Source organism: Lontra canadensis, unplaced genomic scaffold, assembly GCF_010015895.1.
Source record: "Lontra canadensis isolate GAN:19392208 unplaced genomic scaffold, GSC_riverotter_1.0 scaffold57, whole genome shotgun sequence".
In the NCBI taxonomy this organism is placed as follows: Eukaryota; Metazoa; Chordata; class Mammalia; order Carnivora; family Mustelidae; genus Lontra; species Lontra canadensis.
The window spans coordinates 11302836-11327195 of NW_022631051.1; the positions used below are offsets into that span (position 1 = coordinate 11302836).

At 51.4% G+C, this 24360-nt stretch overlaps 1 protein-coding gene across 1 annotated transcript in view; it reads left to right on the forward strand.

The window, feature by feature from the left end:
* PI4KA (phosphatidylinositol 4-kinase alpha) overlaps positions 1–24360 on the forward strand; it is a 116966-nt gene that overhangs the window by 82764 nt on the left and 9842 nt on the right. Inside the window, exons 24-42 of the mRNA XM_032875965.1 lie at positions 1655–1725; positions 1813–1937; positions 3310–3391; positions 3633–3716; positions 4686–4775; positions 7067–7186; positions 8429–8521; positions 9987–10143; positions 10385–10512; positions 15204–15362; positions 15658–15809; positions 17487–17594; positions 18180–18307; positions 19873–19992; positions 20144–20223; positions 20321–20514; positions 21524–21614; positions 22196–22363; positions 23063–23116. Of these exons, the coding sequence (XP_032731856.1) occupies positions 1655–1725; positions 1813–1937; positions 3310–3391; positions 3633–3716; positions 4686–4775; positions 7067–7186; positions 8429–8521; positions 9987–10143; positions 10385–10512; positions 15204–15362; positions 15658–15809; positions 17487–17594; positions 18180–18307; positions 19873–19992; positions 20144–20223; positions 20321–20514; positions 21524–21614; positions 22196–22363; positions 23063–23116 (2204 nt within the window). The remainder of the gene's footprint in view (positions 1–1654; positions 1726–1812; positions 1938–3309; positions 3392–3632; positions 3717–4685; positions 4776–7066; positions 7187–8428; positions 8522–9986; positions 10144–10384; positions 10513–15203; positions 15363–15657; positions 15810–17486; positions 17595–18179; positions 18308–19872; positions 19993–20143; positions 20224–20320; positions 20515–21523; positions 21615–22195; positions 22364–23062; positions 23117–24360) is intronic.

Here is a 24360-nt window from a genome sequence, read left to right on the forward strand (position 1 = left end):
GCCTCTTTATGTTTCAGCCTCTGACTGGGCGTGGGGCACGGAGGTGCAGTGCCTGCCTGCTGTACCTGCCCTGCTGCCCTGCAGCCCTGTCATTTAGCCACCCCAAAGACCCTGTATAAATGGGCCAGCAATGGAGGGCCAGCAGCATTTAATGACATCAGCAAATGATGCTTGCGCCCCACTGTTGCTTTTTTTTTTTTTAAGATTTTATTTATTTATTTGACACACAGAGAGAGATCACAAGTAGGCAGAGAGGCTGAGCAGAGAGCCGGATTCAGGACTTGATCCCAGTATCTGAGATCATGACCTGAGCAGAAGGCAGAGCCACCCAGGCGCCCCCACTGTTGCTTTTTAAAATCTGCTTTGCACCCTGGGAGCCACAACCACACCCGGTGCTTGGATCTTGGTTTCTAAACACCATTCTGCAGTAAAGGGAGCCAAGGCTGCAGGGAAAATACAAGATGCGCCTAGGACAGCTCACAGTGCCAGAAAGGAAGGTCTTGTGAAGGGAAAAAAAAAGAAAAAGGAGAGGAAGAAGAAGAAGAAAATGAAAGGAAAGGCCTGTGAGCATGTCACAAGGACACAGGAGCCTGCCTGAAAGAGCTCCTAATGACCAACCCTGGAACAATTTGAGCAACAAAATAATGACAGTATCAAATTATAACCCAGTGAAAGGAATAAATATCCATGAGTCCTTAGTAATTAGATGATTGAACAAATGACATGGGGAAGAAGGGACGGACTTTCCTTAAAAAATTCCAATTACTAAAACTAGAAAGAGTGAAGAAAACAGAAAATCCCAGTGAGACCAGAGTACCTGCTGCAGGCAGAGCCCAGTGATAGGTGCGAAAGCCAGGGGGCAAAACCTTAAAGAGAAATGACATGTCTGCATAACCTCAAAGTATCTTTCCCAGAGCATTTCCCAGTGACTGTGGTGTTTTTGACTTATACCCACATGCCCCTCCAGGAGCTGCTGCTTAATTCCCCTCCCCGAGTGTGGGCTGGATACAGTGACTCCCTTCTGAAGAGTAGAGCATGGAAAGGGAGAAATAGTAACTGCACAGTGGGAAACCTGACATACACCACTCTATCTGAGCAATCAAGGTCGGCCTTGCCAGCAGTGGGAGATACTGATTTCACACACCCCCACCCCACCATACGGCAAGAAGGCCACTTCACATCTGTGGGACTACCCTAACATCCTGTAACCTTAGTCTAATCATGAGCAAGTATCAGGCACACCTAAGTTGAGGGACATCCTACGAAATGCCTATGCTCTTCAGAAGTGTCAAGGTCATGAAAGGCAAGAACAGACTCAGGAATCAACACAGATTGTGGGAGACTAAGTAGATCTGATTGGCAATGCCATGTGGCAACCTCATTGGATCATGGGACAGAAAAGGGACATTAGAGGGGAAAAGGGGAAATCCAAATAAAGCCTGAAACTTAGGTAAGAGTATAGTATCATTGTCAGCTTCTTAGTTTTGACAAAAGAGCTGCTAAAATAGGAGAAGCTAGATGCTTATGTGGCAACTCTTTACTCTCTCGGCCACTCCTCTATTAGTCCAGCATCTTTTCCAAACAAAATATTTGAAAATGGCTGGGATTGTTCCCTTTCCCTTGCCTCTCCTGACCTGTGGAAACCTCATTTCAGGCATGATGCAGTGTGTGATTGCTGTCGCAGACAAAGTATTCGATGCCTTCCTGAACATGATGGCAGATAAAGTAAGTAAGCCTTGTTGGAGTGTGAGTGGGTGTCTGCCTGAGGCACGTGGAGGGCACCTGTTGTACCTGTGTCTTTGGAATCTCTAGGCTAAGACCAAGGAGAATGAAGAGGAGCTCGAGCGGCACGCGCAGTTTTTGTTGGTGAACTTCAACCACATTCACAAGAGGATACGGAGGGTGGCGGACAAGTATTTGTCTGGTCTGGTGGATAAGTAAGCTCTTTTTCCTTCTAATGCTGTGTGTGTGTGTGTGTGTGTGTGCGCGCGCGCGCGCGCCTCTCGATTTGGAACGTGGGTAAGAACCATTCTTCCACTATCAGTGTAGAAAAATTGGAGTCAGAATTTAAACTCTCTAATGGCAATGCAACCTCCCTCAGAATGTCATGGAATTTGCTACAAGGTCTGAAGTTCAGTCCTGAAACCTCCACTCATTCTGAGCTATTGATGATTTTTTGTTTTGTTTTGTTTTAAGATTTTATTCATTTATTTGACAGAGAGACAGCGAGAGAGGGAACACAAGCAGGGGGAGTAGGAGAGGGAGAAGCAGGCTTCCCACCAAGCAGGGAGGCTAATGTGGGGCTCCATCCCAGGACCCCAGGATCATGACCTGAGCCAAAGGCAGACACTTAACAGCTGAGCCACCCAGGTTCACAGTGTATCTCATGACAAGGGGTGTCACCTGCTGCCTGTATCTCTGCATCCCACCCTCCCCTGCTGCAGGGCCTCCCTGGGCTTACTCTGGGAAGCTCAGAGCCATCCTAGGTGACATCTCCCACCCCAGAGCCTAGCCGGAGGACCCTGGTTGAATCAGTGTCTTCCAGGCTCATCAGAGAGAAAGGAGAGCCCACACAGATCCTTTTCTACTCCAGGCTCTCTGTGCTGAGAGCCAAAGCAGACTCATGGGACATGGCCCCACATGGATGAGAACCCTCAAAGGTGGGCTGGGCCATCCTGTCTGCAGCATAAAGGTGGGAGGCAGCAAGCAGCCATGCTGGGCTTGCCCATGCATCCCTACAAGGGTCCCTGAGTTCTGGAGCCTGATGCAGGTGCTGTGTGTCTGGTCCAGGCAGGGCCAGAAAGCAAGTGCAGCACACATAGGACATGTGTCTGAGCTGGACCTTCTAAGCAATGGGCCACGATGAGTCAGAGCTGTGCAGAGTTGGCTCCCCTCAACCCTGACTACCACATTTAGGAGCAGCTTCTTCTCTTTGCCCCAGGGTGTCCTACAAATACTACCATTTTTTATTTGTGCCATCTTGTGAGAATATTACTGAGGCTTGGTCAGAAACAAGGAGGGACACTTTGGGGAGTGAGGGAGCGTGGCTCGACCAGTGTATAACCAAGACGATCAGTATCCGGTTGACACCAGGTCACACGGGGTCACGCTTGGGCCCTGAAGTGTGGGACTGGCAAGAGCCTGGGGATGTTTCTGACTGAGTGACCTGCCTGGGGGGCTTCTGATCCTCTGCTGGGCAGCAGGAGGTGGGGCTCCCACCTCACCCCACCTGCCCCTCAAGGCAGCACTTTAAGGAGCTGAGATTCCTTAAAGATTTGGCCCCTGACCGAGACCTGGCTCTTGGTGTAGGTTTCCCCACTTGCTCTGGAGCGGGACGGTGCTGAAGACCATGCTGGACATCCTCCAGACCCTGTCGCTGTCGCTGAGCGCTGTGAGTGTCCCTGCCTTCAGCCTGAGCCTCATTTATGCTGCAGGTAGCCACATTGGGGGTGGGGACCCCAGATCCCACCCTGGCCTTTCCCAGTGAGCTGCAGCAAGTTTGGAAGTCTGTCACAGACCAGACAAGTGTGGGGAAGGGAGCAGTCTGTGGCCCAGTATGAGCCGGAGGCCCAGCTCAGCAGAGGCAGCCCAGGGAAGGCGGTTTGGAAGAGGGAGCCTTGTTGTGTTTTCAGGACATTCACAAGGACCAGCCTTACTACGACATCCCTGATGCCCCCTATCGGATCACCGTTCCTGATACCTGTGAAGCCCGGGAGGTAGGCTGGCAGTCGTCCCCTTATTAAGGGACGTTTTCATTGCACTCTCGAGTGTCAGGGCCGGCGCTTTGCACACATGGGACTCTAAGCCCTTCCTTTGTTCAGCTGCCTGTCAGTTTATAGTGCCTCCAAGCTGCATGAGCGAGCATGACTGTAGGACAAACTTCACTGCTGTGGGGTGTGCAGACTATCATTGTGGTAGTTGAGTAACATGACTTCGGCTTTGTGCGGCACTGTGGGAAGTAGATGGAGTGCGTGGCTCCGGGTAAGGAGGACGTGCCATGCGAGGTCTGACTCGGAACCCCCACTGTGGCAGGTTGAAGCTCAGCTCAGACCTGGGCCAGGTCATGTCCCAGCCTTGGGGCCTCCAGCCAGACCAGCTGCCAGCAGGGAGATCCCCGCATGGTGATGAGGCCCCCCCAGTGGACGTGTGAGGCCCTGTCTTATGCCAGGATTACAGACTGGGTTGTCTGTATCCTATACCCAGAGCCTCAGGGTTGGAACATGGTCACTGTAATCATTTTCTAGGGTTGCCATGATTAAATGCCACAGACTGAGTCGCTTAGACAACAGAAATTTATTTTTTTCACAGTTCTGGGGGCTGGAAGTCTGAGATCAAGGTGTTGGCAGGGTTAATATCTTCAGAAGCCTCTTTCCTTGGCTTTTAGATATCTTTCCTGTTCTTGTGTCCTCACATCTTCCCTCTGGGCCTGAGTCCTAATCTCCTCCTCTTTGGAGGACACCAGTCAGATGCAATTAGGACCCACCCATATGATTTTACTTTAGTCACCTCTTTAAAGGCTCCATCTCCAAGTACTGTCACATTCTGAGTTTCTGGGAGCTAGGGCTTCAACTTATGGGTTTCAGGGGATGCACTTCAGCCCCCAGCAGTAGCTAACTACAGTCCGCAGCTGGCATCCTCTGATGCCCCGCGTACACTGACCTCGGCTTGATCACACTGTCTTCCAGAGCATCGTGAAGGACTTCGCTGCGCGCTGTGGAATGATCCTACAGGAGGCAATGAAGTGGGCACCCACAGTCACCAAGTCCCACTTACAGGTACTCTCTTGAAATCACCGAAAAGCAACTTTGTTATGCTCTTTCAAGTGATCCAGAGAGCTTTCACAGAGGTAACAAACTCGAAATGAGACACTAGTGGGAATAAACAGACCAAAAACGTCGGTCTGGCGCCTGAGCACAACAGGAGCCTCAGAGGCTGCTCTTTGGCGGGAGCACCTTGGGGGGTTAAGGGTACAGGTCGTAGGTGAGGGATGCAGGTGCAGTGAGATCCTGGGCAGACGGGCCTCAGGAACCTGACCGCTCACACCAGGTAGGTGCCAGGTTTATGGCAGGACTCGGGACTGCTTGCAAGATGGGTGACGTGGTCTGTGGGGAGGCCTCTCAGTCCAGCAGCAGCACCTCGGCCTGACTCTGGAGCTGGAGTGAGGCTGCTGTCCCAGTAGAGCCCTCTCCGGGCTGCACGTGGGGGTGCACGTGAGCCTTTTCAGACCAAAGCACTGGCTTGTGAACACAAACGACCACAAGGTGAGCCATTGTTCTGGTCAAGCAGAGATGGACCAGAAATACCACGATATGCGAGAGGAAAAAGTCACCTCAAAAGGGATCAAAGATAAGAAAAATCCCGCTAGAGGAAATCTGGCTTAATAAAGAGAAGGTGCATTGAGAGGGGCATGTGAAGTTGCCCTCAGCAACACTTGTCAGGACAAAGCTAGTTCCAAACTGTTTCTGGATCTGGAATCCAGGAAGGACAGAGCCGCTAGCCCCAAGAGCCTCGGAGGCTATTTGGAAAAGCATTTTGTTAGCGCTCGTGAGTGGTACCTAGCGTCACCGTGCAGCTCCTCCTTCCACAAAGGTGTTGGAGGAATGAGGTTAGAGGAATTGGGGAAATGGAAAAAAAATAAATAAATAAGCCCTCCATTAGGCACTCAGAAGCTAAGCTGCACAGAAGGAGGCCTTGTAACTTGGCCATGCCTGGAACTTGATAATAGTTGCGGTCTACTGGATACACTGGTCCTCTTCAGTCTGGGGTACTTTCTTAAACTGTTCATATTTAGGAACCGATTTTTTTTTTAAGATTTTATTTATTTATTTGACAGAGATCACAAGTAGGCAGAGAGGCAGGCAGAGAGAGAGAGGAGGAAGCAGGCTCCCCACTGAGCAGAGAGTCCGACGAAGGGCTCGATCCCAGGACCCTGGGACCATGACCCGAACTAAAAGCAGAGGCTTTAACCCACTGAGCCACCCAGGTGCCCCTAGGAACCGATTTTTTTGTTCGTTTGTTTGTTCACCTGGAGAAGAGGGGCTTCAGTTCTCAAGGCTAAGGTCTAAAGAGGGGAAGCCACCTTTCATTTCTAAAAAGGTTCATTAAACAAAAAAGCCTACAATAGGGAGAGCTATGTATTTTTTAAGCGTGGTCTGGGAGGGGAGTGGAAAATGCAAAGGCTTGCACTGGTCTTGGTGCTTCTACCAGCCCTCCCCTTGGTATTGGCCCAGGCCCTGTTTCCCTTCCCCCTGCACATCTAGTCCATCTAAACGCCACCCCACCTGCCATCCAGCCCTCACTGCCCAGCCGCGGTGTTCCCATCCCACCTGGGCCTCCTGCCAGCAGCCTGTCTGTCCTGAGTCATCCTCCGTGCTGCCCACCACAGTGGGCCGGTTTCACTAGCAAATCTCATTAGCCTCTCCCCATCACCATAGGGTCCATGGTTGGGTTTCGGGGGCTCTGTGAACCCTCCAATACCACTGACACAGTTTTGTAAGTTAGTGTTCATGCACTTTCCCAAGGGGAGTCCTGTGTCCCGACCTAATCTCCCTCACCTGACAGACAAGGCCTTTCTGGACCTGGCCTATCTCTGGCCCAGGCTTGCCGCCTAGCATCTAGCTCCTTGTATTTGCTGCTCCTGCAGTGCTGACCCCTGACAGTCCCCAGAGCAGAAGGCCTTCTCACATCTCCAACCCTGCCAGGTGTCCCTTTGCCCTGGCATCCCCCTCCCCCTTCACAGCAGAGTGCTCTGGGTATTTCTGCCCAGACATTGACAGCACGACCAGGACTGTGCCACTCTGTGTTCTGGGGTGCACAGGACCTGGCAGGTGGCAGATGGTCAGCAAGGATGTGCTAAAAGAATAAGGGGTCCTCTCACCTCTACTGTGCGTGCTGGCTGCTCTGAGCAATCGGCCTTGTTCATGCATGAGCAGTAGCCAGTTGGGGGGGCACTTTAACTTACTGAGGCTCCCACAGAAGGGGTTGGACCCAACATTGGAACCAAGGTTTGCTCTACTACCTCACATACCTTTAAAATAAAAGAGGCTTTTTTTGTTTCTGACTTCAGGAATATCTGAACAAGCATCAGAACTGGGTGTCAGGACTGTCCCAGCACACAGGGCTGGCCATGGCCACTGAAAGCATCCTTCACTTCGCCGGCTACAACAAGCAGAACACCACTCTCGGGGTAAGTGTGCGCCTCCCGGGGAGCAGGAGTCTCCTTCAGCCCCAGGAGCCACAGGGTGAGGGAAAGGCCAAAGCTGATGTAGAGCTTTTTCCGAAAGCGCCTGGACACCCACATGCTGCACAGGAGGCCGTGCTGGCAGTAGACAGATCCGAGTCCCATGTACGATCCCCACATTCAGAGAGAATTGGGCAGTAGAACCTTACTGTGTTTTCTTGACTCATTAATGATACCAGATTTGGATTTCTGTGTATCCACAAGGAAGAAAACTGAGCTCCGGGAGACGCAGTCAGCATTATCTTACATCGCATTGATTGGAAGCATTTGCTGGATTTTTCTGTTTCAGCAGGCGCTAGAACGCACGTGCACACACATCTTCAGCTTCATTTGTTCTGCTTAGGATTCCTTGTAGCATCCATATGTCAAGAAGTGGCTAGGTTGTGTTGGTTTGTAGTAAAAGACACTAAAGGGAAAGGTGAAAGGGGTCATCCTCGCTGCATGTTTGTAGTCTTTGGTGATTCTGGGCAGCGCGATAACCCAACAGCATGGTAGCAGTGACCAGCCAGGGTCAGGGAGAGCAGTCCTCACAACCCCGAGGCAGGGGAGGTGGGCTGGGGGGCTGAAGCTGAAACAGAGGACATGGTGGGGAGGGTGTGGTCTGCAAATTCTTTCCCTTTCTTCGGGCCTCCTTTGTACTCAAGAGTGAGCCCCTTTTGTGTTCCGCTGCTAGACCTGCCATAGACTGGTGGCAACTATTGGGTGTCTCTGAGCCCCTGCTGGCTTTTGCTCGCTCTGACACCATGCTCTCAACATCACCCTTCACCATCTTCGAGTCACGTTTACACACCAGCGCACACCCACAGGATACAGCCCAGGAGCACTAACTTCACAGCATTTTCGTTGTAGGTTACAATGATTCTCACAGCTTTCTGGTGATCTGTCTTTTGCAAAGGTCTTTTCACCACTGGGGATGAAAGCAATCAGGGCAGCGTATTAAAGCTATATCACAAGCTGCCTTCCAGAGAAAATTTTCCATATGAGATTTTTTTATCGTCTTTCTTCCCTGGGACGTATCAGACTGGGGGCTGTTCTAAAATATTTTGTTTTATTAGCTTGCCAGCAGTGAAGATTTTTAATAACTCCTGGATCCGACTTGACTTCTTAATGGGACTCAGGCTTAGCCATGGTGAACATGAGAAAAACATGTGGCAATGGCTTGAAGTAATTCTTGGTGTTTGTCTGTAGGCAACTCAGCTAACAGAGCGCCCGGCCTGTGTGAAGAAAGATTACTCCAACTTCATGGCGTCCCTGAATCTGCGCAACCGCTATGCGGGCGAGGTATTTCTCCTCCCCTTGTGTCCCCAGGCCGTGGGGGTGTCCTCACGCTCCAAGGCCAGTCAGCTCCCTCCCAACGGAAAATGCACCCGGGTGTCTGGAACTCGCTCATTTTAGGTAGACTTGAAAGCATGGGCCCCAGGGCTCCCTAGCACAGTCTGGACCATTTATGGCAGCTACTCACCCCCTCTGCAGGACGGTGATTGCACATATGCACATTCTGGCCATGCTGAAGTGTTCTCCGTTTCTCTGACTATTTTTGTTTGTTTGTTTGTTTGTTTTAAGTGGTAGCAAATATTCACTGAGTGCCATGCACTATCTGGGGCAGTTGGTGAGATGTATGTATTATTGTTCCAGCTTTACAGATAATGAAACTGAGACTCTGGAAATAAAGTAACTTGCCAGAGTCACAGAGGCAGAGCGGGGTTGGGAACCGCATCTCCCCGTGAGGGCCCTCGCCTGCCATGCCGCACTTCAGCCCAGCCTGGCGAGTTGCTTCACATCTTGGGGACTCAGTTTCTGAATCTATAAAACACAGAAGCTCATCCACACCATTTCAGAGATCCCTGCAAGTCCGTCAGCGCCCCATTTGAGTGAGGTCTCCCCTTCCCCCTTCTAGTTCCTCATTCTAGTAATCGCTCTTCCTCTTGCTGGGGGCCCTCGGCGGGGGTCCCTCACTCTGCTAGGCTGCCGCTGACTCTAGGCTGCCACTGAGCTGATGTTCCCAGTGCTGGAAATTGCTCTGAGGTCCTGTTCCACCTATTTTGAATACCCCACTGGTGATAGAAAGTCTGTCTTTGGCAGTAGGTTTGGTTTTGAAAGGAGTCAGATCCTTTCTATATAGTCAAGTCTGGTAGATAAAAGAGAAGTATGCTTTTGTTGGGGAGGGAGGGATATGACGTACAACTTCAAAAATTTTCTCATTTGAGTCATTAATTGACTCCAAAAGAACTGTATTTAATCAGTCTACATCATGCAGCGCTACTGTGGTTCAGACCCCGGACTCAGTGCTAAAATGTAAAATGGACAAGACTGGGTCTCTACCTTCAAGGACCATCTAGAATGAAGGGAATGCTTTCATTGCTAAATTCAACATACATTGCTAAAAGAGAAGTTTCCTCAAAGTGTGAGCAATGGTAGCGTCATTGAAATGATCCTGTCACTCTCTCCACACACAAGCTCTAGTTTAAGACAGTTGAGGCTCGGTCAGGCCTTGTCCATGTGCCTGGATTACATGTGACTGTCTCTTTTTTTTTTAAGATTTTATTTATTTATTTGACAGACAGAGATCACAAGTAGGCAGAGAGGCAGGCAGAGAGAGAGGAGGAAGCAGGCTCCCCGCTGAGCAGAGAGCCCGATGTGGGGCTCCATCCCAGGACCCTGGGATCATGACCCAAGCAGAAGGCAGAGGCGTTAACCCACTGAGGCGCCCCACGTGTGACTCTCTTGACAAGTGTGCTTCTTGCAGGTGTATGGAATGATCCGGTTCTCAGATGCCACAGGCCAGATATCTGACCTGAACAAAATGATGGTCCAGGAGCTGAATACAGCATTAGACCTCAGTAATGCTCAGCACTACACGCAGGCCATGTTCAAGCTGACGGCGATGCTCATCAGCAGCAAAGGTAATGGACAGAGCCACTGCGGAGCTCTGGGCCCATTTGGAAATGAGTGTTTACCTTGTTTTCCTTAGTGAGCTGGGGCTCCCCCAGTAGAGATCTCTTTCGTGTCTCTCAGGGGGTAGAGGAAGTAAATAAAAGACCACCATTGGCCCACCTGGTGCTCTGTCTTGTTGACTTGGGGAGGCAGGCGAAGGGTTCAGCCCGTGTTCAGGGCTTTTTCTGAACAGTGTGTGTTTGCTTGCAGATTGTGACCCACAGCTCCTTCATCATCTGTGTTGGGGTCCCCTCCGGATGTTCAATGAGCATGGCATGGAGACCGCCCTGGCCTGCTGGGAGTGGCTGCTGGCTGGCAAGAACGGAGTGGAAGTACCGGTAGGACACTGGCTCTGTTCAGCTCCTGAGGGTAGGGCTGGTGAGAGAGAGAGCTTGACCTGGCTGCTCAGCTGACAAGCTTGGAAACTCCAGGCAAGCCTCTTATCCTCTGGGCCCTCAGTCTCCTTATCTGTAAGATCGTGATATTAATGCGTGACCACTGAGCTATATCGGAGACGACAGGGAATATATGTTAAAAGGATCCTAGCGGCTCCTAGAAGTTGTTGTTTCTCAGAAGCTCAGTAGAGGGAGCCATTTCTTTGAGTGGAACACACGGGACAGGTTTGGGAGCGGTGGTAGTTGTCCACAAAGGTGTTTCTCTTGGCTTGCGCACTTTGGGAGGGACAGTCTTCCTGGTGACCATATTTCTAAAGTTAGTACTTGAGGAAGCCCCGACTCAAGGTTGTAGATGCCCTTTCAACTGATTGGATGAGTATCCAGGAACTGTTGTGTTTTTCAAAGATCTCGTTAATTTTCATAACAGGGAATCTGGCATTTTTTTCTTCTGTGTCTTAAGATGACTTGAATTAAGTGGTCAAAGGGGGTATTTTCTTTTTCTTATACCCTGAGGAAAATGGAATATTTCCAAAGATAAAATTAGAATATTCCAGGCAGGTGGTGGTGGTGGCAATAATCATCATACCTCACATTTGCCTGGGACGTTCTAACTGCAGAGGGTTTGTATTGGGCACGCCATTCAGAGTTTGGGGAAATGTTTTGGTCCAGTTGGCTTCCATGGGAGATTACCTGGTCAGGGAGAAGCACTGACAGCTGCCTCTCAGCTGGGACCCTGGGCTTACCAGTGGCTCCTGGACCCTTTCTCCATGGAACTAAGTTAGGCACTGGGTTCTTAGCCTGGCCAGCTCTGCTCACATCAGGGAGCATGCAGAAGGGCCTGTGAGTCCTGCTGCAGCCTCTAGGGGCTCTGACTTCTGGGCAATGCTCCTCATCTCTATAATGGATAATAGCACAGGCACCCTTGACATAGGCTTGTCGTGGAGATTGAATGGCTTACTGCACCTCACGGGCCAGGAGCAGTGCCCAGAACAGAGCGATCTGTGAGTAAACACTAACTGCTGTCGTAGTGCTGGTGGCTGTCATTGCCAGGCAGAGGATTCTGCGTCAACAGCAATCTGCCGTTGTTGTCACATACACCCATATACCCCCACTTTTGGGTTCATCTGTTTTACTGCTATGTATGTTATATGCCTTATAATAGTGTTATTTTTGTTCTAAAAGTCAAAAGCCAGGGCACCTAGGTGGCTCAGTCAGTAAAGCATCTGACTTCAGCTCAGGTCTTAATCTTGGAGTTCTGGGATCAACCTCCACCTCTGGCTCCTCACTTGGAGGGAAGTCTGTTTGTCCCTCTCCCTCTGCCCCTCTCCTACTCATGCTCTCTCTCTCTCTCTCAAATAAATAAAATCTTTAAAAATAAAACTAAAGTGGCACCTGGGTGGCTCAGTTGTTGGCTCGGGTCATGGTCCCGGGGTGCTGGGATTGAGTCCCACATCGGGCTCCTTATGTTCCTTCTCTCTCTGTGTCTCTCTCTATCAAATGAATAAACAGGGTCTTTAAAAAGATAAAATAAGGGGCGCCTGGGTGGCTCAGTGGGTTGAGCCTCCACCTTCGGCTCAGGTCATGATCTCAAGGTCCTGGGATTGAGCCCTGCATCAGGCTCTCTGATCAGTGGGGAGCCTGCTTCCCCCTCCCACTCTGCCTGCCTCTCTGCCTACTTGTGTTCTCTCTTTCCCTCTCTGTCAAATTAATTAATTAATTAATTAAAGAATTAATTAAAGTCAAAAGCCTTTCAAAGAAGTTAAGAAAAGGACTTTTTAAAAAGCCTTACACATTTATCCAGATATTTTCCATTTCTCACACTCCTCAGGTCTTTCTGTGGACTCAGATTCAGTTGTTCTCTTCAGCCCAAAGAAATTCCCTCAGCATTGCCTGTAGTTCAGCTCTGCTGGAATAAATTCTCTCCGCTTTAATTCACTTTCCTTTTTTAACCTCTGCTGAGATTCTCTGTATCTTCATCTAGTTTTTCCATCTTTACCTAGAACTATTTGGTCATATTTACAATATTTATTTTATAATCCTTCTCTGATATGTTCTAGTATCAGGATCATCTGTAGGTCTGTTTCTGTTGATTTCTTTTTTCTTTAGTGTTTCAAATGTTTTCATTGTGTTGTAGACTTTGTTCATAGAAAAGCGGTGGAGACTGAGGAGCAGTGCTGTTTCACTTTCCTAGAAAATAGGTCTTTCTTTTGTTGGGTGACTAAGAGAAAGGTCACTGATCCCTACCCCTGAGGGATCAGTCTTGGCAAGAAGGATGGACTCTTCCTACTTTTTACCTCACCTTCACTTCCCTTTTTTTCTCCCCCATCAAAATTAGAAAAGGGGTTGTGGAAGGATTTTTATGCCAAACAAATTGCTGTTTCGTCTGGGGTCTTTCAGACTCTGATCTATTTCCCCTGCCCCTGCCATCAGCAGTAGCTCTGCTGGCTTCAGGTCTCTTGGCCTTTGGCAGGCCTTGGCCACCCACTTGTGTCCAGACCCAGCACTGGCCCATGAGCTGCTACAGCTCGCTGCTTCTTATGTAAAGTCTCTTTAAATCCGTTTTTTGTGGCTTGAGAAACTAACACTCAGCAGCCCAACAGATAAGCCTGTTTTTATAATGTTGTCCAGACCGTTCTTGCCATTCACTTGGGCCTGAAGGTCATCTGTGTCCTCACGCTCCCTGACCCTGCCTGTGTAAGGACCTGTTGTCCAGGCCCAGCAACATCTTGGGGAGAATTTTAACTTTTGTTTTTGTGTCTTTTATATTGTTGGCTTCTAGTTTTTAATTTTTTTGTTAAAAAAACCATGTATGTTCATTATAGAGAAGTTGAAAGATAGGAGTAGAATGAAAAAAACAAAAATCCTTCATAACTCCCAACTTTAGAGACAATTGCTGATGGCATCCTGATGCTTCTGCATCCCTAGAGAGATAGAGCTATGAGTTTGTTGGGCTCATCCCACCTTGAAAACCCGCTTTGTGAGATTCTGGGGCCTATGTCCTGCTAAGATGGGAAAGACCTGTGATCTCTTGGTGTGGTGCTCAAATTCATGACCCAAATCAAAGGAACTAGCCCCACACCGACCTCCACCCATCTGCCTCCAAATCTCCATGGACCCCAACATAGTCGTTCCCCATGCTCAGACAAAATCCTGACTCTCCTTTTTGCACTTCTCACAAATGATCCTCAGCAAATCCTGTCAGACTTTTCTTTCGACCTTTAAAGTATATCCAGAAGCTGGCCACTTCCCAGCATCCCGACTGCTGCCCCCTGGCCCCAATCTCCTTCATCGCCCCTGGACTAAGGAGGCAGACGCTGCTTCCACATAGGCCCTCTCTGCCTTCTCCACACATACACAGAGTACATCAGTAAAATATGGGTCACATTAGGTACTTTCTGTGCCCCAGACCTGTCAGTGCTGCCCATGGTCACTCAAAGTAGAAGGCACACTTGTTTCTAAGGCCTGCAAGCCCCTCTGCCATCCCAGCTTTCCCCGTCTCTGTCCCTTGCCTACCCTGCTTCATGCACGCTGGGGCCCCTGCTGCCCCTGCCCTCCAGGCATGTTCCTGCTTTAGTCTGTACCCTCACTTGGCAGTGCTCTTTTCAGGCAGCCAAGAAGCTGCATGCCTCACTCCTACATCTCCTCCAGGGCTTGTCTCCGCTATCCCCTGCCCACCATGTCTAGAATGTCATGCACATACATCCATTGATTCTTCTAAGCCCCCTCATGACGCTGTTTCCCCTTAGCTTTGATCAATGTCTGATATCTAGATCTCACTTCCCTTGCCATCTGTGGCCCCCCTCGTAGACTGGGTGGCTGTTTGTGTCATTCACTACTCCATTCCCAGAGCCTGGAGGGTCTGTGTTGAGTGGAGAAAAGGACCTGGGCTCCAGAGCCAAAATCCAGCCCTGCCTTTGCCAGATTAGAGGCCATGAGCAGGCAACCTCACCTCTGCAGCCATGGTGCTTCAGGGTTGTCAGGAAGATTCAGCCGGGCTGCTTGGCAGAGCCTGTTGAGCGCCCACCCAGCACTAGGCCGGTCCCAGGCGTGCTGGGACCACACCACAAAGCAGGAAGCCAGCACCTGGCCTAGTGATAGTTCAAGAATGGGTTTTTTGATAGAAAATGGCTGGGATATTAGATCATAAGTGATCTTTATTTTTTTGTTCATGCTTTCCTTGGTTTTCTAAGTTTTGTTTGTTAAGCGTGTATTTTTTTTTTTTAAGGGGTGGGAAGGGGCAGAAGAGAGGAGAGGGGGAATTTTAAGCAGACTCCACCCCCAGCACAGAGCTTGACGCAGGACTCAGTCTCAGCCCTGAGATACGACCTGAGCCAAAATCAAGAGTCTTTTTTTTTTTCCTTTTAAGATTTATTTATTTGACAGAGAGTGTTCACAAGTAGGCAGAGAGGCAGGCAGAGAGAGAGGGAAGCAGGTTCCCTGCTGAGCAGAGAGCCCAGTGTGTAGCTCAATCCCAGGACCCTGAGATCATGACCTGAGCTGAAAGCTGAAATCAAGAGTCTTAACTGAGCTTAATTGACGGAATCACCCAGGTGCCCTGAGCATGTATTCCTTTTATGTTCCTTTACATAGTCCTCAGCTTCGCAGAGCCACTAACCTTCATTGCATACTTGCAGTTTATGCGGGAGATGGCAGGAGCCTGGCAGATGACAGTGGAGCAGAAGTTTGGCCTGTTTTCCGCGGAGATAAAGGAAGCGGACCCCTTAGCAGCATCAGAAGCCAGTCAGCCCAAACCCTGTGCCCCCGAAGTGACCCCTCACTACATTTGGATTGACGTAAGTGCTTCTCCATCTTTTGCCCACTATAGCTGTGAGGTCAGGGATGCCACCGGAACCAGTGGGCCAGTAAACGTGGAGCTCCAGGTTTAAGACTCCTTACCTGGGGATGGGGGGATGGCTCTTCCAGACTTGTCCCCAGCCCCTTGCTGGAACGTCGTGCTTCCCCTAAGACCCCCACCCGCCCTTCTGTTGGCCCAGAGCTCCACCTTAGCTGGCCGTGCTGGCTCCATGCTGGCTCCACGGGCGGGCAGGCCAGGCCCCAGCAGAGCAACACGTTCTCCTTCCCACTCAGTTCCTGGTGCAGCGGTTCGAGATCGCCAAGTACTGCAGCTCAGACCAAGTGGAGATCTTCTCTAGCCTGCTGCAGCGCTCCATGTCCCTGAACATCGGTGGGGCCAAGGGGAGCATGAACCGGCACGTGGCGGCCATCGGACCCCGCTTCAAGTGAGGGGCTCTCCTCTCATGGTGGTGGCAGGGGTGGGGTCGGGGGGAGGTAGAGCTGCTGGTGCGGGAGGCAGTCTGTGTGGGAGGTTCCCGAGCTTAGTCTGGTTTGTTTTGTTTTGTTTTATTTTTATCAGAAACCAATCAAGCCCTAGTATGTGCAAGGCCCTTGGGGAGGGGATCTGGATGGAATGATCTGGCCGGCCATGCCCAGGGCTGAGAAAGTCAGCCAATGGGCTGTCCATAGCGTGGGAGTGTTCAGGAAATGGTTCATTCAGGAACCTGGGGCACCCAAATGTTGGGCAGCCTTTCTAAATTGGCTGGGGGTAGATGGGAGTGAAAGGATTCTGGTGTCACAGTGGTGAGTGAAAACAGCAGGTGGTGTAGTGGAGCTCAGGTGTGACAAGCTCAGACTGGGGGGCTGGCAGTGACTTTGAGCCGGTCTCTTTACCCCTCAGAGATGTTCACAGAAAACTTCTGATCATGCTGACTACACCAAGTTGACTTTTGCCAAGTCCCATGCAAAATACCAATCACGCCAGAGGATACTCCCTTTTGGGGGATATGTGGCCTAATAGGGAGGCTCAGGCCCGGTGCTACGGTCAGGGGTGCTATGGACACAGCAGGCTGGGTGAATCTGGCATGGGGAAGGCCTGAAAGTGCCTGGGTGGTCAGTTGTAAGGAGACTGAGGGGCCCCCTTTCAGGGTATGCTGCTCCTCCTGCCTGTACCCCTTCCTGCTGCCCACTGCCGGCACCGGCTCTTTCTGCTCCCCTGAGCTCCAGACCCATGTTCCTGCAGCCCCCGGGCACCCCTGGGACGGTGCTTCTCAGACCACTGTGGGGAAGGGCTAGTACTCTTTTCCCTTCATTTCTAGTCCGTCACAGACCTGTACCTTTATAAAAGGCATGAGAATAAATTACTAGAAAAGGCTTCACACTGGACCCCCACAGCAATGCGAAATTACTGTAGGAATAAGCAGGATCCCCTTTCAGTTTCTGTAGTACCTCGTCACAGACCAACACCATCTGTAGATGCCCATCGGGTAGCCCTGGTCTGGCAGAAACCAGATGCTTGGTAAATGTCTTTTTCTTTTAGCTTGAATTAAATGTTCCACCTTTGTAGCCCTAGAGGTGACTGCGCTCAGAAGGTAGTTGGCAGGTGGTGTGCGATACACGCACTCTGGCCAAGGCAGATGAACACAAATTGTCCGTTTACCCCCAGTTAGAATGAAGGTTTAAAAAACAACAACTAGGGTGCCTGGGTGGCTCAATGGGTTAAGCCTCTGCCTTCGGCTCAGGTCATGATCTCAGGGTCCTGGATTGAGTCCCGCATTGGGCTCTCTGCTCAGCAGGGAGCCTGCTTCCTCCTCTCTCTCTCTCTCTGCCTGCCTCTCTGCCTACTTGTGATCTTTCTCCGTCAAATGAATAAATAAATTCTTTAATAAAAACAAAAACAGCTAAAAACAAAACAATAAAACAACCTTTCCTAAGACATTTCTGGTCCAATAAACCTGAGGAGTGGCAGTCACCTGGCCAGGGCCACAGTCCTGGCCTCCAAGAGCTCTGTCATCCAGAGACGTGCCCCGAGCCCAAGGGCCACATGGTTGGTACAGGAGCCAGAGACGGCTCAGGCGTCCCTGGGTGGCGCGCTCTGACTGGGCCCCGGTGTTCTCTCGCAGACTGCTCACTCTCGGGCTGGCCCTCCTGCATGCTGATGTGGTCCCAAACGCAACCATTCGCAACGTGCTTCGCGAGAAGATCTACTCAACCGCCTTTGACTACTTCAGGTACTCCCCCAGCTGTGCTGCTCGCACGTGTCCCACATCCCCAGAAGTCACAGCACAAAACAGTGTGGCCTGATTCATGCACTGCCCTCCTTGTTCAGTAGCCCTGGCGGCCCTGGGTTGGAAAATGCTCAGCCCTGTGCTGTGTTTCCATGTGTGTACTCAGTCTCCCTACACAGTGTACACACGTTTCCCCCCAGTTCAGTTGACTGAAGAGATTAACCGCATCCATTTAACTTTCCAGTTCCCATGAATGGTAATTGCACAAAGAATTGCTTCGCGAGTGCATAGGTTGTGTTGTCTAGAGACAGCTGCAGCTGCACAATGCTCCACAAGGACACCATTCAGCCGAGGGCTCTCAACAGCACTGGGGTTAGTGGCAGAGGTGGCCATGAGAGGACTCAGAAAATCGTCACTCTTTTTTCCATGAGAATGAATGAGACCGTTGTTGCTGATGACTAGCTCTGGGCTCACCTTCTGTCATTCAGAGACCACTCCATGTCACCTCTCACATGCTTTTATAATATGCATGGCTTCTAGTCCCAGAGTCTAGGCACTTAACTCTTGTCTTCTTGTGGTTGTTTGAAGTTGCCCCCCAAAGTTCCCTACTCAAGGAGAAAAGAGGCTGCGTGAAGACATAAGCATAATGATTAAATTTTGGACAGCCATGTTCTCAGACAAGAAGTACCTGACTGCCAGCCAGCTTGTTCCCCCAGGTAAGCCTTATCCTCAGCTGGGCAGCTGCTCCTGGGTGGTGGGGCCGAGGCGTGGAGGCGGCTGGGGCAGTGGTGTGAGGTGGGCAGCTCTGCAGGAGCCCAGTCAGAACACTGAGAGTCCCGCCAAGTCCTGGCTATGGCCCTGCTGCACAGTCACGAGACCCAACGCCTGCCTGTCCACCACGGGTCCTCCAGCCTCAGCTGACAAACATGAATGAGCACAGGAGGCCCTGAGCAGAGGCCACGTGACATAATGTCCCCCAGCCCCAGCCTGTTCACCAGCCCCCACTGCCTATCCGACAACCCATCCTGGGGTAAGGCCCAGGTGCCAAGATGAGTAGGGCACTTTCTGCTGTCACCTGGTTGGTGATGTCAACATGAGATTGTGGAGCACCCCTCAAGGACAGGCCCTTGACCCCCTCCCTGGAGTTGGGGAGCCAGGGAGAGTTTTCTGGAAGAGGTGACATGTGAGCTGAGTCTCCGAGGATAAATAGGAGCCAGGGGCCAACAGGGTTAAGGAAAAGGTGCTACAGTGTAAGCAAGCAGCAAACCACAAAGAAACATCCTGCTTCTCAGAGGAGCATAGTTTCTGCAGGCTGACCCCCAGCCAACAACCTGAATACAGGAAAAGGAAAGGCAAATTAAAAAGAGATTTTCTGAGGCTGTGTCCTGGCTCCACGGAGAGCAGGGCCTCAGCGCTCCTTGCCTGCCTGTAGGGCCTGACTCACTGCGGTGTTGATGGGCGGCGTCACGCTGGCCATGAGAGAGCTGTTTGCAACTGATCAGGATTGCCACCCACATTTTCTGTTTTCTGTTTTAAAAGCTAGGAGGGGGGCGCTTGGGTGGCTCAGTTGTTTAAGTGTCAGACTCTTGATTTCAGCTCAGGTCATGATCTCGGGGTTGTGGGATCAAGCCCTGTGCTAGGCTCCACGCTGAATGGGGATTCTGTTTGAGATTCTGCCTCCTTCTCTGCCCCTCTCCCACACCAACATCCACACACACACTTTCTCAAATAAATAAATAAAATCTTAAAGAAGAAGAAGAAGAAGGAGCGCCTGGGTGGCTCAGTGGGTTAAAGCCTCTGCCTTCAGCTCAGGTCATGATCCTAGGGTCCTGGGATCGAGCCCCACCTCGGGCTCTGCTCAGCGGCGAACCTGGTTCCTCCTCTCTCTGCCTGCCTCTCTGCTTAAGTGATCTCTCTCTCTCTCTCTCTGTCAAATAAATAAATTGAAAAAGAAAAAGAAAAAGGCTAGGAAGAATAGAATACGTTTCAGTAAGTTTTCTATGTAGAATGGTTCAAAGAACTTCCCCAGGGTACCTGGCTGGCTCAAGCAGTAGAGTGTGCCTGTGCGTCTTGATCTCAGGGTGGTGAGTTCAAGCCTCACCTTGAATGTAGAGCTTACATTACAAACAAAACAAAAACAAAACACCACTTCCCAGAGGCTGGTTTATTCTGCAGATCCATCACCACCATGTCTCTCCCTCCCTGCTCTTGCACTGACCACCTTGTCTCTGGTGAAAATCCAGACGCCTCTTTCTGGAAGCAGCAATGTGTGTGCCTACAGATAACCAGGACGCCCGGAGCAACCTGGACATAGCGGTCGGCTCCCGGCAGCAGGCCACGCAGGGCTGGATCAACACCTACCCCCTGTCCAGCGGCATGTCCACCATCTCCAAGAAGTCAGGTCGGTTGCAGGTTTGCTGGTCCAGGTCACATCCTGGCAGTTCAATCCATGAGCGGTACACTGAAAGGCAGCTTCCTCTGGGGTTCTAGAAGTGAAGGGTGGGCCAGTGGACTCACAGATATGCACTTGGGCCTTCTCTCTCCCCACCCAGGCATGTCTAAGAAAACCAACCGGGGCTCCCAGCTGCACAAGTACTACATGAAGCGAAGGACGCTACTGTTGTCCCTGCTGGTAAGGTGACCCCCGTGCTATGGCCGTAGCACTGGGAACAGGAGCAGAGTGGCATGTGAGTGCACACGGAAGGCACACTGATGTCTCATCTCACCAGGCCACCGAGATTGAGCGTCTCATCACATGGTACAATCCACTGTCGGCCCCGGAATTGGAGCTGGACCAGGCCGGAGAGAATAGTGTGGCCAACTGGAGGTCCAAGTACATCAGCCTGAGTGAGAAGCAGTGGAAGGACAACGTTAACCTCGCCTGGAGCATCTCTCCTTATCTGGCCGTGCAGCTGCCAGCCAGGTAGGCCCCGGTCTCACCTGCCTCATGAGGGCCTTGCCAGAAGCCCGGTAAAAGGACACCTGAGTGAGGAAGAATATGATGTGATCACTGCCAAGGAGGGTCAGAGAAGTGATATTAGAGGCCTGTTCCTCTGCCCTAGATGTTGACCCAGTGTTTCTGTGCAGTGGTTACACAGCACAGACGCCTGCCTGGAGCGCCCCAGTACCCCGGAGCCCAGGCACGAGGTGTCAGAGCACATTCACAACCCCGGTCTCGTATCTGAAGAGGATAGGAGCACACGGAGGCTGTCGCTCCAGGGCAGCCGGCCTGGGGAGCCTTTGGTTTGTTCCCACAGGCCTTTCAGTGACAGGCTACTCAGATTAGGTGGCCAGCAGCCAAGTGTCCTGTGAACTCTCCCCTCGTAGCTCTCCACGGTCAGAGCTCTTAGACTAGTGGTAGCCAAGAGGGGTCTCCCAGGACCCTGTTACGTCCACCAGAAGTGCATCCGCCCCACATGCAGGGGTGGACATTTCTTCCCCACGAGCCCACACTTGCCTATTTACCGCTTCCTCCTCCTGGTTCTAATTCGGTCCTCTGCATCAGGACCGCAGCCTGATAGTGTTCGTGGAAAGTCTACCTTGTGTTAGCCTGAGGCGGTGCCCTCTGAAAATGTACCCATCCTCCCCTCTGCTGACCTACCTTCCGGCCCATGGGCTGCCATGCCGTAGATGGTCTGCTTCAGCACCAAAGCAAGGGGGCATTCTGAAGGCAAGGACTTCAGAAAGGGGGACATCCTTTGGGGAGTGTAGGATAATTCCTGTTGGAGATCATTCTGTCATTCACGTTGTAGCCATTCATAGTGTTGTTCATTGTAAACACTCATGGTCAGAGTTACTGATATGTCAGTAGCGTCGTGTTTCGGTGTCACTTGGCGCTAATCTGTATCCCTCCAGTTCAGGTCTCCCTCTACCTCCCTCTCTTCTGTGGAGGCGGGAGAGGCCCCTCTACCCATACCCTGCGTGTGCCATAGGTTTAAGAACACAGAAGCCATCGGCAACGAAGTGACCCGTCTCGTTCGGTTGGACCCAGGAGCCGTTAGTGACGTCCCCGAAGCTATCAAGGTAGTGACGCACACGGGCTCAAACTGCACAAAAACAAATGCCTCCTAGGGCGCCAGGGTGGCTCATTCATTAAGCAGCTGCCTTTGGCTCAGGTCATGATCTCAGGGTCCCGGGTCCGAGCCCCACATTGGGTTCTCTGCTCAATGGGGAGTCTGCTTCTCCCTCTGCCTCCGCCTGCTGCTCCCCCTGCTTGTGTTCCCTTTCTCGCTGTGTCTCTCTGTCAAGTGAATAAAATCTTAAAACCAAACCAAACAAAACAAACAAATGCCTCCCAGATGCCTGGAAACTAGAAATGTGACAAACCTGGCAACCTCAGCGGGTTAATAACTTCTAATTTCCAGTGTTTTCCGTTTCTCGAGTGAGGCATTTATTATGCTTGCAATAGAAAAATATTGACTGTACTTCACCCAAGTTAGAATTATGCTACTTTGCGTCATGTATCAGAACATTTCCCCACATTGTTGTAAATGCTTTATCATCATCACCTCGGGGCTGCCCCTCATGTAACGGATGGGACTAGGTGTTTCCAGAGGGGCCCCAGGGACTGCCTGTGCCAGACCATCTCCCTGCTTCCTTCCCAGTTCCTGGTCACCTGGCACACCATCGACGCCGACGCTCCCGAGCTCAGCCACGTGCTGTGCTGGGCGCCTGCAGACCCGCCCACGGGCCTCTCCTACTTCTCCAGCATGTACCCGCCGCACCCTCTCACTGCGCAGTACGGGGTGAAAGTCCTGCGGTCCTTCCCACCGGTGAGCTCGCGTCCTACCTGAGTCAGCCTTGGTGGGACCACAGGCCGTGTTGAGGTGGAGACAGGAAGGACGGGCTTTATCTGAAACTTGATATGGGCCTGATGAAACGTTGGTCCATCTTAAGCATGCTTCAATCCCGTTTCTGTTCAGGCAGTCACAGAAGACAGATTTAGTTGACGCAGATATGTTGGGAAGTTGACTTGAGTTTGGTGCCAGTTGTGGCTGCGCGGGCAGATCACCCAGCCGTGGACTGCTGGGAAGGCTGGGGATCCCATGTGACAGCCATAGTGACAGGGGTTTGGTAGCTGACTTGCGGAGGCCCCAACACACGGGACTACTGTAACCTCAGCCCTTGTCCCCGCACAGGTCCCCAGCAGTGAACACACATGGGCCATAACCCCTGTCCTTAAAGATACGGGAGCCTTGTTCCTTTTGCTTTTTCTCATCCATCCTGTGTTTCAAGCCATCACCATTTTCCTTGCTGTCCTCTGGTTCTTTCCCTGGTTCTCAGTCCTCTGTGATCGCCAGCAAGACACCTCCAGCAAGGTGTCCCATGGGCTGGGTGACAGCAGGGCCATTCCAGGTCGGAGTGGGGCCCTTGGGACAGCCATCTGTGTTGCCTTTGTTTTCACTGTCCTGGAAGTAAGGAATTATTTTCCCTTCCTGGAGGTCATGATCGCTTGTCCTCCTCCTTTGCAGGATGCCATCCTGTTCTACATCCCCCAGATTGTGCAGGCCCTCAGGTATGACAAGGTAAGACTGTGCCAGCATGTGCTGTCCCTCCCTCTTCGAGCTGTGCTGGGCGATGGGGAGGGGACCCTCAGCAACAGGGATGGGGCCTGGGGAGCAGGGCCGCCAGGCTCTGACCCGGTCCCCAAGTTTTCTCACACACACCTGAGGCTGTGGCTGGTGCTCATGGCCAGGAGGCCCACCTCACCCCGCCTCACCCCGAGGCCCTGTCTTGCTGTGCCGGGTGGGTGGGCTCTAGAAGTATTGCCAGTCGCTTCCTTTGTCCCTAAATCCAGCTCCATTGTCTCTTCGGTGGGAAGCAGGGAGGGTGAGACAAGATGACGTATGTATTAGTGTGCTCGGGCCTCCATAGCAGAGAACCACAGAGCGGGGACTTAAATGTATTTCTCACAATTCTGGAGGCTGAAAGTTGGAGATCAAGGTGCCCATGGGGTTGGTTTCTCTTGAGGCTCCTCTCCTGGGCTTGCAGATGGCTGCCATGTCCCTGTGTCCTCATGTGGTCTTCCCTCTGTGTGTCAGTGTCCTAATCTCCTCTTATTATAAGGACCCCACATTGGACTAGGCACCACCCCAATGATCTCATTTGAATTTAATCAGCTTTTTATTTTTACTTTTTTTAAAGATTTTATTTATTTATTTGGCAGAGAGAGAAATCATAAGTAGACAGGCAGGCAGAGAGAGAGGGAGAAGCAGGCTCCCCGCTGAGCAGAAAGCCCGATGTAGGGCTCGATCCCAGGACCCTGAGATCGTGACCTGAGCCAAAGGCAGAGGCTTAACCCACTGAGCCACCCAGGCGCCCCATTAATCAGCTTTTTAAAGGCCTGTCTCCAGACACCATCACACTGAGGCGTATGTATATGACTTCAACCCATGAATTGCGGGTTGGGGGGCACAATTCAGCCCATCATGTACAGCACACCTGTACGTGAGTTGCCTAGCCTGGGGCCTGGCACAGAAACATCCCCGACACGGGGCTGACCACAACCCTGAACCCACACTGCCTGTGCTCCATCCCAGCAACCGCCCTCTACCCGTGCTAGAGTCACACTGGGAAACCCATAGCGAGGAATTATTTGAAATCTGACCTGCTTAGTAAGCCCAGCTAGCCATGTTGAGGACATCTGTCCAGAGAATACTTTACCAGATACAGGGGCCACAAACTACTGGTCGGGGGAGAGGCCGCTCTTTCAGAAGTCTTCCAGAAGAGCCAGCCCTTCTTTTTAACTTTAGGACAGCGCAGTTAAAGC